The sequence below is a fragment of the Podarcis pityusensis genome (genome assembly GCF_964106645.2).
Source record: "Podarcis pityusensis genome assembly, chromosome: 13".
Lineage (NCBI taxonomy): Eukaryota > Metazoa > Chordata > Lepidosauria > Squamata > Lacertidae > Podarcis > Podarcis pityusensis.
The window spans coordinates 16,031,316-16,045,789 of NC_138038.1; the positions used below are offsets into that span (position 1 = coordinate 16,031,316).

General features: G+C 41.1%; 1 protein-coding gene across 1 annotated transcript in view; it reads left to right on the forward strand.

Annotated features, from left to right (window-relative positions):
- LOC308460291 (uncharacterized protein) overlaps positions 1 to 14,474 on the forward strand; it is a 226,847-nt gene that overhangs the window by 46,064 nt on the left and 166,309 nt on the right. The window contains exons 8-12 of the mRNA XM_080976430.1: positions 6,543 to 6,678; positions 7,541 to 7,823; positions 8,531 to 9,394; positions 10,815 to 11,042; positions 12,278 to 12,404. Coding sequence (XP_080832556.1) covers positions 6,543 to 6,678; positions 7,541 to 7,823; positions 8,531 to 9,394; positions 10,815 to 11,042; positions 12,278 to 12,404 — 1,638 coding nt within the window. The remainder of the gene's footprint in view (positions 1 to 6,542; positions 6,679 to 7,540; positions 7,824 to 8,530; positions 9,395 to 10,814; positions 11,043 to 12,277; positions 12,405 to 14,474) is intronic.

Consider the following 14,474-nt stretch of genomic DNA (forward strand, 5'->3'; position numbering starts at 1 on the left):
CCCCCTACTGGTTCCCTCTTCAGCTGCTGAGTCTCTCCCAACCTGTGTGAGCCCTTCCACCTCCCTTCCTTCCGATGGCAGTTCCCTGACAATTGTTTGATTGGAGAATGGCATCACAAATTTTTAGAGAAGTACTCATTTTTCAGGGCAACTGTATTTTGTTTCATGTATTGGTGAAAGGACTGCAATTTGGGTAATCTTTCCATTCAAAGGGCAACAAAACCAAAGTTCTCCTCCATCCCTATTAGCAGACATAAAGGAATATGGACCTTTCCTCACAAGAAAAGGTTTATAACCCATGATCTCATCTTTGTCAGGTTAAAATACAGCAGGCAATACTGAGCTAAATGGACCAGTGATCTGACTTGGTATAAGATACTTTCCTTAGTTCCTGTTCCGAACAATTGATACAAGGATGATTTCTATTTGTAGTTGCCACCATTGTCCAACTAAATTGCAGAATGTGGTTCCATATTGGCAACATATCTGAAATCTGAGTGTATTTTCTCTCTCTCCAGACATGGATGAATGTGTTGCATGCCCTGAAGATCATTATCCAAACAGGGACCAATCACAATGCATTCCAAAGACAATCAACTTCCTGTCTTTTAAAGAGCCAATGGGGATAATCTTAGCACTTTTTGCTCTTTCTCTCTCTCTCCTCACAGTGGTGGTCCAAGCCATCTTCATTAAACATCAGGACACACCAATTGTCAGAGCAAACAATCGGGACCTCACCTACACCCTCCTCACTTTCCTCCTGCTCTGCTTTCTCTGCCCGTTGATCTTCCTCAGCCCTCCAGAAAGAGTGAGCTGCCTGCTCCGACAAATGGCTTTTGGCCTTGTTTTCACAGTGACTGTTTCTTGTGTGCTGGCCAAAACGATCACGGTGGTTCTGGCCTTTGTGGCCACTAAACCAGGATCCAGAATGAGAAAATGGGTGGGGAAAAGACTGGCAAGCATCATTGTGTTTTCTTGTTCCCTTATCCAAGTGGGCATTTGCAGTGTGTGGTTAGGAACCTCTCCCCCATTTCCTGATTCTGACATGCACTCTGTGATGAGGGAAATCATTCTAGGCTGTAACGAAGGGTCAGTTGCCCTGTTTTACTGTGTCCTGGGCTACATGGGCTTTTTGGCCATTATCAGCTTTGTTGTGGCCTTTTTTGCCAGGAAACTGCCTGAGAGCTTCAATGAGGCCAAATTCATCACCTTCAGCATGTTCTTGTTTTGTAGTGTTTGGATCTCGTTTGTTCCAGTGTACCTGAGCACCAAGGGGAAATACATGGTGGCTGTGGAGATCTTCTCCATCTTGGCCTCCAGTGCTGGCTTACTGGGCTCTATCTTTTTCCCAAAATGCTACATCATTGTGTTGAGACCTGATCTGAACAGCAAGAAGAAGTTAATAAAGAAGAAATAACAAATTAACCTATCATCTTTGTTTATTTGTTCTATCAGAATATGGGCAATATAATCTCTCATTATCCTTATTGTATGATATATTTTTTTGTTTAGCTATGTGCAATTTATTTGAAAATTCTCTGTGGTCACTGTGAGACAGGTTTCCCTAATCTTTTTGGACTTGATGTTGCATTTGGAAAACAAAGAAGCTGTAATGGATACCACAAAATATCAAGGCCTGTTTCATAGGATCATCACCTTATAAGGGTGTTGTTGTGCTCCCCGTGGATCCTGTTTGGTGGGTAGTGTGTCTGAGGCTTCCCCTCACCCCTGTCTTTTTGCTATCCCTCTTGTTTTCATTTGGCCTGCTTTTACAGTGAAGGTGTGTGAACACCCTTTTGCCTTGGAGATGAGGACAGTGGAGGAGGTATTTGGTAAGGCTAGCTAAGAGTCCTTTTTATTTGTGTGTGTGCTATGTTCTGTATTCTAAATGCTTTTAAAATGTTGATTAATTTTATTTGTCAACTTATATGACTACTGGGTCTTAGGATCTTTTTTGCTTTAAATCATCGGTGTAGGTCTTGGGAAGGAAGTCCAATTCCATTGCTGGTCATGGAGCAAACTGGAAGAGACATTTGTTCTGTTTTCTTTTCACTAAAGAAGCCGTAGGTATAGAGACCTGTGCTTAGGCACATGTGAATGTCTGAACTTCCCTGGGAGTTAGTATGTTGTTCCTTTATCCTCACTACCTGGTAAAAGCAGCAGGAGGTGGTATTGTAGCCAACTGGGTCTTTAATTGACTTAGACATTCATTTCTAACGATGTCCTCTTACCAAACGATATTCAGGGAAAACCAACCCTGCCAGCAACCCTGCGAAGTCACCCAAAATTCTGAGTCAGGGTACTCAAGTTTTTTCCTGGACATCCAATGACTTTCCCCAAGACAAAAAGCAAAGATCCATTCTTTGTCGTCTCAGCCACAAACCCACCCAGCCATAAGCAAGCTGCCAGGCACCAGATTCAGAGCAAAAGCTTACAATAAGAAGCCACAAAAGCAAATAGAAGCTAATACTTTATTAAGAGATTACAGTACAAAACAGAACAATTTTACCTTAAAATTACAGTTAAATAAAGATACAAAGACACCTTTGGTACCTGAGTACAGACCGAAAATAACAAGAGCTAGCTTGTCTTGCCCTAATCCCAACAATTAGAGGCGCAGGCCCCACCAGCAAGCTTTATCCAAGCATACATGGCTGTTCTGAATGGGGACCATTAGACCTAGATCAAAGACCATTGTCAAGACAGAAAGGCCTGGATGCAAGAAGGTAGATTTTTGTTTAGCCCAGGGTGGTCCAACTTTTTATACCAAGTTGGCTGCAAGAGTACTTCAACATGGAACCCGCAGGCCTCACACAGCCTTGTCTCACTGTGTGTGTGTGTGTCTGTGTGTGTTAGCACAACATTCTTCCCAGCAACCCTTGCTTGTGACTCCCTATCACCTCACATCCAGTTACCCTGGCAACCTTTCAAACCCTTGTCTCTGTTCACACCTTGGGGCAAGGGGGAAGGACAGTTCTTTTGCATTGCGAATGGCCCTCAGTGACCTTGCATTGTTTCTTAATGGCCCTAGTTTGGCCTGGGAGTTTTGCAGAGGCTAGTCCAGGAATTCCTTTGCGGCTTGTATTTTCTCCCTTCACATTCAAAATAATCAAAATCATACCATTTATTAATTTCTACAGTTTAGCAAGCGGTCCCCCTCCCAATTCCAAGACAATATAAACACACATTCTAGAGTCAGTTTTCTGTTGCTGTGAGTGCTCTATTCCTATTTTCAAGCCTATGAAATTTCCCCCGATTAAACCTATCCTGCCTGGAAGCTGGTCTCATACTTTACATTATTTGTTTGGAGAAAAGTTTATTGAATTTTTGTAGAAGTACATTAGATGATTTCAGTGAACAAGACAGAACAAATCTACATAAAACCTAACCAGCTGCTGGTATCATGCACGTCTGCTGAATAAAATAAATTATCCATGAACATAGAAAAGTTCTTCTGTAGTGATTCCCATTATTAGAGGTAGCCCGGCCAGATTGCTGTATGGGATGCAGGTTGCCTAGGAGGACAACAATATTAATTAGTATAACTAATGAATAGGGACTTCTGGTTTCTGTGAATGGTGAAAAGGAGTGCTAGTCTGATCGTCTGAGGGATTAGAGCCCCGCGGAGATACAGGGGGAAGCGCCAAGGCAAGGCACCCCCCCTAAAAAGCCTTGAGAGGGTTCTCAAGGTGTCAAGAGGTCCAGCAGTCTGCAAAAGGGTTCTCCTGTGACCCTCAAACCCCTGTTCCAAGAGGAATGGGGAGTGGGTGGTGGGAACCAAAGAGTGAGCCTGCGATACATGGCAGTATCGCAACTCCATGGGAGCGAAGCCTCAAACTCCTACCTGCAGCAGAGATCTTCCGAAAACTAAATTTAAGCCGATGGAAACGTAAAGAAGATTAATTATTATATTTATTTCGGCTGAATTCAGTGCTAGACGGAGGAGTGAAAAGGAAGTCCATCCCCGTTTTCTGGTTAATCACTGCATGGAAACAACTTTCAAGTGAGAGTGGTATCAATTTTACGTGACTCTATTAGATATATGTCTGCCAATGGGAAAGATCGATTAAAAGCAACTGAAGCCCATTCTTTACTACCTTTTATTGGATTTATAATGGAGAATTGTGGAGAGGACCTTGCAGTAAAGCCGTGGGTGAATTTGAGCCCAGCAGAGAATGCTTGAAACAAGACTATTGAAGTACTCTGTGGGGTGAGTGTATGGAAGCAACTATGGGCTTTGCAAGGCACATTTTGGTTGGAGTGATTTAAAGAAGACTGAGCTTGCTTCTAAAGTTTTTTGTTTTGTTAAAAGATAAATTGGATCTTTAAAGCTTGAAACTGGCCATAGAGGCTGAATATTGACAGGGAATGCAGTGCCAGAAATCGGAACACCTGAGAGCCACTACGCTGCCTATCTAGAGTTGGAAGCCTGGTAAAGGGCATTTGGACTCTGCCAAAAAAGAGGAATTATAATGATCTTCAATTGTCTGTAACTCTTACTTCAAGACATTTTTAGAGAACTGGATCAATGAGTCTTTTACTCTCCTCTGGATTATTACGTTGTGATTTTGTGTGGACAAACTGCTTTTGTTTTCTTTTTAAAGTAGATATCTGTTTAATTTGAATGTTAATTTGAAATCTGGATTTTATTTCGAATTGTATATGTGTAATGGGCAATCGTGCTGGAGGGATGGAAAAGTACAAAAGACCGTGTTTCTTGGGAAAATGTTACTTGGTGGCCTTGACGAAACTGATAAGGCATGGCTGGAAAATTGGTTGTTTTGAGAACAAGGGAAAGAGAATATTGGCAAGGGCAGAGTGAATCGAGTAGAAGGAGTATTGGATATTTCAACTCTGTTTGGACCTTTTTTGATTGTTTTAATAGTAACTTATTGAACATAGCAATTAAAAAGCAACCAACCCCAAGTTTGGACAGAAGGACACAGGGAATAAGCCTTATGGTGAATGGGTGGAATTCTTTTATGAATTGAGAAATGAGTTGATGAAGGAGATAAAGGAAAATTTGGATAAGACAGCAGATAAACATATAGCCCAAATGGACAAAAATACTGAAACGGTGACAGAACTGATTATTAAGAGAGAACCAGTGACAAAGAAAACAGAAGCGGTGGAGGTCTTGATGATGGAGGAACTTTTTAGAAAAATGGAAACTGTGATTGAAATGAAGAAATACCAGGAGATACTCAGGGCAGATATGGATGGCATGGGGGGTAGGCAGGAAATATTTGGGAATGCCTTGGTGGCTGAAATAAGGCAAAAATTACAGCCTCTGAGAGTAAGAGGAGACTGTGAGGAAGGTGAGCAGGATTTTAAATCTGACTTAACTGATAGTCACCTTCCTGTGAAATTTAAATATGCCAAAGTTAGGAAAAAGAATGGAAAACACTTGTTGTATATGTGCAAAATAATGTAAATAAATTGATACACTGGCAGGCTCAGACTACACAGTTGCAATCAGCAAAAATTAGATAATATTAGAAGAAGAAGAGTTGATGAAGTATGCGTATGGAAATGCAGAAGAATTTTGTTAAAATTAGAAGAAGAAGAATTGATGAAATATGCGTATGGAAATGCAGAAGACTTTTGTTAATATAAGGAACCAGAAGAGGTAATGGAAGTCATGAGGTCTAAAGAACCTCAAGATAAGGTATTGAAATGTTTTTGTGAATAGGGACAAGGGGAAGAATTTGTGGGGGTTTTTTGGTAGTTAGTTGTAGAAATTAATTGTGAAAATAAAAATAAAAATTTGGGTCAAATGTTCAGATAATCCAGTGTCCCACCAAAATTGTACCATCCCTTTTTTGTGGGATATTGAATTCCATTATCATTACCACTTCTGACTGAGTGTTAGAATCAGATCTAAGCAGAGAATTTGGCTGGTAATTTTTATTCTTGTTATGTTATTCCCCAGCCCACCAACTCATTCATAACTTCAGCATTTCAACATATCACGTTGTATATCTTAGCTTAAAATATTTTAAATATTCCTGATATTTTATATACTTTCTTTATTACAACCCACCTTAATGTGTATATTATAATATTTTACTTGTACCGTTTTTGTTTTTATTCTGTTCAGGTCTATAACAACATGTTTTTTGCCAGTTGTTCGATTTTCCTGATGTAATGAGACCTAGTTATTACCTCATCAGTAATTACCAGTCTTGTCATAAATAAATCTCCCTTGGATAATGTCTCAATGGATTTCCAGAGAATACCAGCCAAAGTCTAAACAAGGGTATAAAAACCCCTTCCTACTATTCTAAGCAAGGGAGAGGTCAGAGGCAGAGAAAGGATTTCTGCTTTTCTAGTTTTAGAGTTGCAAAATAGGATTTTAATCTGTGAATTGTTAGAGAAGTGCTGTTTGTGACAAGGCAGAATATTGAAAATATGTTCTAGATAGAAATGAGTGTTTCTGATAAGAAATAGTATTTGCCTCAGTATGCTGTTGTTTATTGTGCCTCTTCTCTTTCATTTGCCACATATGGTGTGCAAACACACCACTAGGTGTGCCATCCAAGATCTGTCCAGAATTCCACATGAATACTACCAACCTGGTCATCTTATTATTGGTGGACTTGCTTCTCACCTCTTTACTTCTTTTGGCGAAGAAGACTTCACAGAAAGGCTACCTATCCATCAACTTCTTGATATCTTGTAAATACTTCATGTGTTAAGTAATCAGATGATACAAAAACATTCCCCAGCTCTACCCGGGCTCACTCAAAAGCAAGTTCCACTGATTTCAGCGGGATTTCCTTCTAGGCATAAATGGTGGTGGTGGGGGGACTTTTGCATAGCTGAGGCGTTGGCTTGGAAGGAGGGAAATGGAGATCTGAATGTGTCAGTGAGAAGAGGCTGCCCCTTGGTGTGCTCTCTGCTCCCCATATCCCACCAAATTTCTTCCAAGTAGAGTTTAACAATCAGACCCACAGCTTAAACTTCCTTAGTTTGAGTTAGAAAGTCCTTCTCTGTTTTGAATACTGAACTTCACCTCAGAAAGCCTGGTGTGAGGGGTCTGAAAGCTCACTTCTCCTCTGAGGTAGAGTTCTAAGAGTCCCAGGTGTTCTCATCCCAACCAGGCTAGACTTTTATGATGCTCCTAGTTATAAATGTGTCACAGCTCTGAAAGTGATGAGAACTACTCCATTAAGTTAGAGTACATACTTCTCTGTATTTCGATGCAGCTCATTTGATCAGTACCTATAGATGAATGTATGTGTATGTTTTGCGCTTTCACATTTCACCAAATGTTGCAGTGCAGTGTTCCAGTCAAGCAATGTATACATAATGCATATACTGGGGTAAAATGTAAATATATATATATGCGTATATTAATGAAAGTGGTATACAAGTGGAATGCAATGAATTCTTTAAGGGGAAATTGCTTTGCAGATATGTGCATGTCAGAGCATAATTTGCATGAAAATGTTGAAGAATTGTCATGAGGTCCTAATTTCTATAAATGAAAATTGCATAGCATATATCCCAAGTATACAGCATAAAATTCTCATTGCAGTATTTTGCCAAAGAACTATCAGCATATCCTGGCCTTGGTATTTGCTGTCAAGGAGGTCAATGAGAACCCCAAGATCTTACGTAATATCACCTTAGGATTCCACATCTATGACAGTTACTTCAATGAAAGGATGACCTACCGGGCTGCTCTGAATCTTCCCTCCACGCTTATGCCCAACTACAAGTGCAACATCCAGAAACACCTGGTGGCAGTTATTGGGGGACTGGACTTTGATTCCTCTCTCCAAATGGCAAACATCTTGGGCATCTACAAGATCCCTCAGGTAAGATACTGTCTTGGGGACTTCACACTCATTCCCCATGATCATCTAACGATTTTATCTCCCCCTCAAGTATTATTAGTATTCATCCTAATACTTTCCTCCAAAAATCCGTAAGTGTTGGACATCACATAAACATGTGTTTCAAAGAAGCATTATCCTTATTTATTCTCCAGCACGATGGCATTGTAGATACAGAATTCCCTTCTGTACAAATGTAGTGGGGTTCAGTATATTCTAAATTTTATCTTTTGGTGTATAAGAAATAGTATATAATCTAGAGACACATTTGTTACAGAACCTAAAACGTTGTCCCACTGTTCAGGTAAAATAGGAACCCCTAATTCATTATATCATTAATTTCTCAGTGCATGTCAAGGTGATTATTTGAAACCAAATACCTATATCTATAACCAATTGTTCTAGTAAAGCAAGGGGGATGTAATGTGGAAGGAAGATGAGGGGAAAGAAAAGGGAAGCTGCATTGCAGGATTGTAGGAAAACTGGCATGCAGCGGTAGAAGAGAAGGAGGGGGACGGCCTACAAGCACAGGGGGCACTCTGTGGAGGCTAGATCTGTGACTGCCCCCAGCTTTTTGGAGCCCCCCTCCTTGAGGCTACCACCTCATCTCACTTCTGGGCAGGCTGGCCCTGGAAGCACATACCCAGTCCTTCTACATTTATGGATTTTGCTCCTTTATTTTCCTTTAGCTCACTTATGGTTCCTTTGCTCCAGAGGATGCTGGTCAAAGCCAATCCACTTCCTTCTATAGGATGGCGCCCAATGAAGTCCATCAATACAGTGGGATTGTTGAGTTACTTCTGCATTTTGGTTGGACGTGGGTTGGGTTGCTTGCTGCAGGTAACGTCAGTGGAGAGAGATTTATTCACACCCTGAAAACTCTGCTTTCCCAGAAAGGCATTTGCCTGGCCTTCTCAGAGAGAACCGTGAAAACGGCATATCTGACTGAGTATTATGCCATGTATTCCCAATGGATCCAAATTTATCAAGTTATTATGGAGAATAAAGCCAAGGTTATTGTTGTCTATGGAGAAACAGAGTCCATGCTTAGCTTGCGAATAATGGTAGCACTTGGTGCAGTGGACAATGGAACCAAGACATCTGAGGGCAAGGTGTGGATTCTGACAGCACAACTGGACTTCAAAGCACTGACCTTTCAAATGAACTGGGATATGCAACTCTTCCAGGGTTCCCTCTTCTTTAGAGTTCATTCAAATGTTGTACAAGGATTCAAAGCCTTTCTTCAGGTCCAAAATCCATTTGAGGCAAATGGAAATGGTTTTCTCAAGCAGTTCTGGGCACAAGTCTTTCTCTGTTTATTTCCAAGCTCCAGTACAGAGGAGCAGGCCAGTGAAACTTGCACTGGAGAGGAGAAGCTGGAAAATCTCCCTTCATCTGGCTTTGAGATGAGCATAACAAGCCACAGCTATAGTGTCTATAATGCTGTCTATGCCGTAGCACATGCTCTAGATGCCATGTTCTTGCCCAGGACCAAATTCAAGGCAATGGTGGAAGGAGGGATGCAAGAGTTTCAGAAGTTAAAACCTTGGCAGGTAATGCCTACCACGCGGTACAATTTATTAGACCTGAACAGTGATATGTAGCACAGTACCCTGAACATTTTTGAGCACTCAGTGCAGGATCATATCCTCACCTTAACTTGTGTGCAGAGAAGCAGGAGAATATAAGAAGCAGATCTGATCCTACACTGAGAGGAGAAGTGAGAGCTGGCAGAGAGTGGCAGACAAAGCTGAACAAAATGTAGCTGTGGCTGAGGAAAGGAGGTGGGAAAGACTGGGCACAGCCCCTAAAATGGCTGTCCATGACCAGCAAATAAAGGGGGAGAGTTTTAAACATTTATTTATGTACGTACGTGCTTGCTTGCTTACTTACTTACTTACTTACTGAAATTGTTAATTGAAGTCATCTTTGTTAGAGATCCCTGGAAGCCAAGACCCAGTTTTCTGGCAAGAACTCTTTGGTGAGAGAACCCCAGCAGAGATTTAACATGGCAAAATAAAAGTGTGGAAATCTAGATTGTAAAACTGTAAATGTGTCCTTTCCACTAAACCCCCAAACTCTCCACTTCCCTAGCACAAAGATGGACCACACATTTAGTAAGTCACAACAATCAAAGATCAGATTCATGTGCTTTTCTATATAGCAGTCACAAAATGGTAAAATTTCCTAAACTACTGGTATAGAAACACTAAATTTATACTCCATTCTTGTTAGAAACAAAAGAGGTTGGTTAAAATATGTGGCTAGAGGGAGTAGTTCACACACAGAATTCACATGTAGACTGAGTAGAACAAAAGGCTTTGTTACCCATTTCCTCCCTAGGTGAAGGAAAGTGACTTAGGCTAAGTTTGGTAGGACAGCTTACTCTATGGCATTAACCACTTTGTGCATTAATCAGACTCAAGCATACTGGTTACATGAGGCTGGTTACCCTAGAATTCCTTTGGGAGGGAATACAGTAATACCTCTGCAAATGTCTGCCTCGTCTAGCGTCCGTTCCGGTGAACGTCCACAGCAAACCAGGAAGTACCATAACGGATTACTTCCGGGTTTGCTGCTTGCGTATGTGCAGAAGCGCTAAACTGTGCTTTGTGCATGCGTAGAAGCGCAAACCGCTCCGCACACGTGCGCAGACATGGCGCTTTGCCCTGCGTCCTTTTTGGCTAGGGCTCCAGAATGGATCCTGGTCGCAAAACAAGGTACGACTGTATACAAGCAGTGGGACCTGAAAAGCATGGATTTCTTTTTCTCATTTCCTCTTTTTTGGGAATACATTGGGATTTCCCCCATAGAAAACAATGGAAATCGTCAGCTTGCTATGTGAACACTCTCAGGAATGGATTATGTTTGCATAGCACTACCTGCATATACTGACAGTCTGGAGGCATCCTGAGTGCCAATAAGGAGAGACATTAATATTACTTTATGATTTCTATTTTCCTTTCAATGCAGCTCCATCCCTTCCTTAGCAGTGTCTCCTTCAACAACTCTGCTGGGGAAACTGTATCTTTTAGTGTGAACAGGGAAGTAGAAGCTGGCTTTGATATTACCAACCTGGTCACTTTTCCAAATAACTCCTTCATGAGAGTCAAGGTTGGAAGATTGGGTGGGGAGGCTGTCCCAGGCCAGGAATTCACCCTTGATGAGAACAGAATGGTGTGGCACAGAAGCTTTCACCAGGTGAGGCATAATTCCTACATCTATGAGAGAAAGGGAAATGGAATGTTATTGTGCTTACAGATCACCAGTCCAGCACATACCTGCCTTTCCAGCCAGAATCAAACATTTTCCTCTACACTGCTTGAGAATAGTAGAATCATAGAGTTGGAAGTCATCCCGGATGTAGCCCAACCCAATTTGTGCCAGGAGGACCAGTTTTAGTTCCTTCCACACCGGAAAAAAAAATCCCACCTAAGTTACCATCGGTAAAGGTAAAGGGACCCCTGACCGTTAGGTCCACTCACAGAACACTCTGGGGTTGCGGTGCTTATCTCACTTTATTGGCCAAGGGAGCCGGCGTACAGCTTCTGGGTCATGTGGCCAGCATGACTAAGCCGCTTCTGGAGAACCAGAGCAGCGCACGGAAACAGAGCACTATCTATTTATCTACTTGCACTTTGACATGCTTTTGAACTGCTAGGTTGGCAGGAGCAGGGACCGAAAAACGGAAGCTCACCCCGTCATGGGGATTCGAACCACGACCTTCCGAAACTAATTATCCTTCAGGTTTCACATTTCTCTGAATTTTGTGGTCTAGTTCTCAGCTCAAAAATGGACCAAAATCATTTGAAAAATACACATTGAAGTACAAAATACGTTTGAAGATGCATCAATTAAGACAAAAAGCATGGCAGGAAGTGTGAAGGGGGCTTCTAAGAGCATTTGGTTGAACTCCTTTACAGTTTCATATTTGGGGACCAAGATAACAACACAAAGTTCCAAATTCATCATCATCAAGCCTTTTATTGGCATCACATACAAACATCCAAAACAAATCAATACAGAATTATCACTTCCCCAGTGGCACAAAACATTTGCTAAAAGAAAGGAGGCAGAGCAGTATATTGTCACAAAAGTTCCAAATTATAGGGAGGCTTCTAAGCATGTCCAGCCTTTTTAATACTTTCTGCTCAGTATGGGAAGGCTGGTGGTGAACAAGTATTCATTTTATGTATGGGGGGAGGGCTGGTGAAAATGAACTTCCAGTTCCCTTCCGAGTTTAAGCCTTCAGGCATTCTTTTCACAGATGGTCAGTTTCAGCATTCTTTTTTAAAACGACAAATAGCAAAACAAATAGTTTGGTCCTCAGTAATTTAGTGTCTTCCTACTGCTGGCTTCGGGGGGGGGGGGATGAAGCCGAAACCATTAATAATTTCTGTGTGCTAAAATGTTTATGCGTTTCTTTAAATGGGCAGGTTCCACCCCTTTCACTATGTAACTCAAATTGCCCTCCTGGTTCCAGCAAGAAAAAGAAGGAGGGGGAGCCATTCTGCTGCTATGATTGCGTTCCATGTCCTCAAGGCAAGATTTCGACCCAGAAGGGTAAGAGACACGAGATACATACTTTTCAAACATATGTCATGTTAGAAGTTGTTGCAAAGGTTAAGTAAATAGGTAAATAATTGCTAATATGGCAGACCCTCCAAGTTTCCCTATTTTCCAGGGACGTCCCTGAGTTAGAGAAGTCAGAAGCCGTCCTGGTTTCTGATTTGATCCCAGAATGTCCCACTTTTCCCTCAGATGTCTCTATTTTCATTGGAGAAATGCTGAAGGGCATGAAGTTATCTGACCCCCGAGCTGTCTGAAGGCAATCCTATATAGGGAAGGTTTTTTAATGTTTATTTTTTTAAAAAAATTATTATTATTATTATTATTATTATTATTATTATTATTATTATTATTATTAATGTTGGAAGCTGCCCAAAATGGCTGGGGCAACCCAGTAAGATGTGTGGGGTATAAATAGTAAAATCATCATTATGGAATGGGACATCCCTATTTTCATCAGAGACATGTTGGAGGGTATGATATGGTAAGAATTCACTTCTAAACCACTAGTTCTTGCCGAGGTGAGGGAACAACCTTTAAATAAACCCCAACAAAGAGAATATGCAAGCAAAGTGTCCAGTAGGGACCTGGTTTATTAGAGAAGCTATTGCAATGAGGCAGCCTTGCTAAATCAGTTGTTCAGCTAACCGCCAGTTAGACAAACTGCCTGAAAGCACATTTTAACAAAGATTTAATTGGGTTTTTCCACACATAAACATACATCATATAACATCATTGTAGAATGCGTACCACAAGAAAGGTTACACGTTGAGGGGTGAAAAGTCCCTGTTTTATGTTTCCCCTCATTTATCTTGATTACCCAAACTCTGGAGCTTCAGGTATAAGCTTTTACTCACTTATTGTACACCTTCTTTGACAACTAGGCCTTCAGAAAGTGCCATAATCCATTCCTGTATCTTCCCAAAGCTTAAGGAATCTCAAGGAATTCACAGGGATTGTAATATAAAACATCCTAGCCACTTGTGCCCTCTAGCTAAACATACAATCCTTCAGGGGCAGCTGAGCAAGGAATGCAGTGATTCGGCAGTTTATCTGGTATAGGGGAGCAGCATAAAAGAGTTACAAAAATGCAGGAATACATGAATCATTCTTTGATACATACGTTCTATATAGAAAATAAATGTAATTACTATGGGATATACAAAAAAGTATTGACTGTATAAAGTAAAAATTCTACATTGGTAATATAGGCATTTTTGTACATATTGTTTAATTGGAGGTCTGCATCAAAAGTTTTTAGAGAGGCATACATTTTGCAGGGTAACTGTGTTTTGGTTAACGTGTTGGTCAAAACAGTGCAATTTAGATGACTTTCCCAGTCAAATTTCAATAAAACCAAATTTCTCCTCCGTCTCTATTGGCAGACAGCCCCAATAAATGAATATGTACCTTATTCTAAAAAGAAAAGGTTTATCACCACTGATCTAATCTTTGTTTGAGGTTAAAATAAGGCAGGCAGTACTAAGCTAAAAGGAACCAGTGATTTGTCTTGGTATAAGACACCTTCCTAAGTTCCTGTACTGAACAATTACATCAAGGAAGAATTGTATTTGTGGTTACCACTCTTTTCCATCTAAACTGCACAATGTATCTTATGGGGACACCCCAAATAACATAGCACACAAAGCTGAGGTGGAGTTCTCATACATCACTTGCAATCTGGTTTGTCTGGAAACATCTTTAACCCTAACAGTTCCATACTAGCAGCACTGGAAACTCTCCAAGACATCTGAACTCTGAAATGATTATTTCCACTCCAGATATGGATGACTGTGTTGGGTGCCCCGAAGATCACTATTCAAACATGGAACAATCGCAATGCATTCCAAAGACCATCAGCTTCTTGTCTTTCAAAGAGCCTCTGGGGATGAGCTTAGCATTGTTTGCTCTTTCTCTCTCTCTCCTCACAGTGGTGGTCCAAGCCATCTTCATTAAACATCGGGACACACCCATTGTCAGAGCAAACAATCGGGACCTCACCTACACTCTCCTCACTTTCCTCCTGCTCTGCTTTCTCTGCCCATTGATCTTCCTCAGCCCACC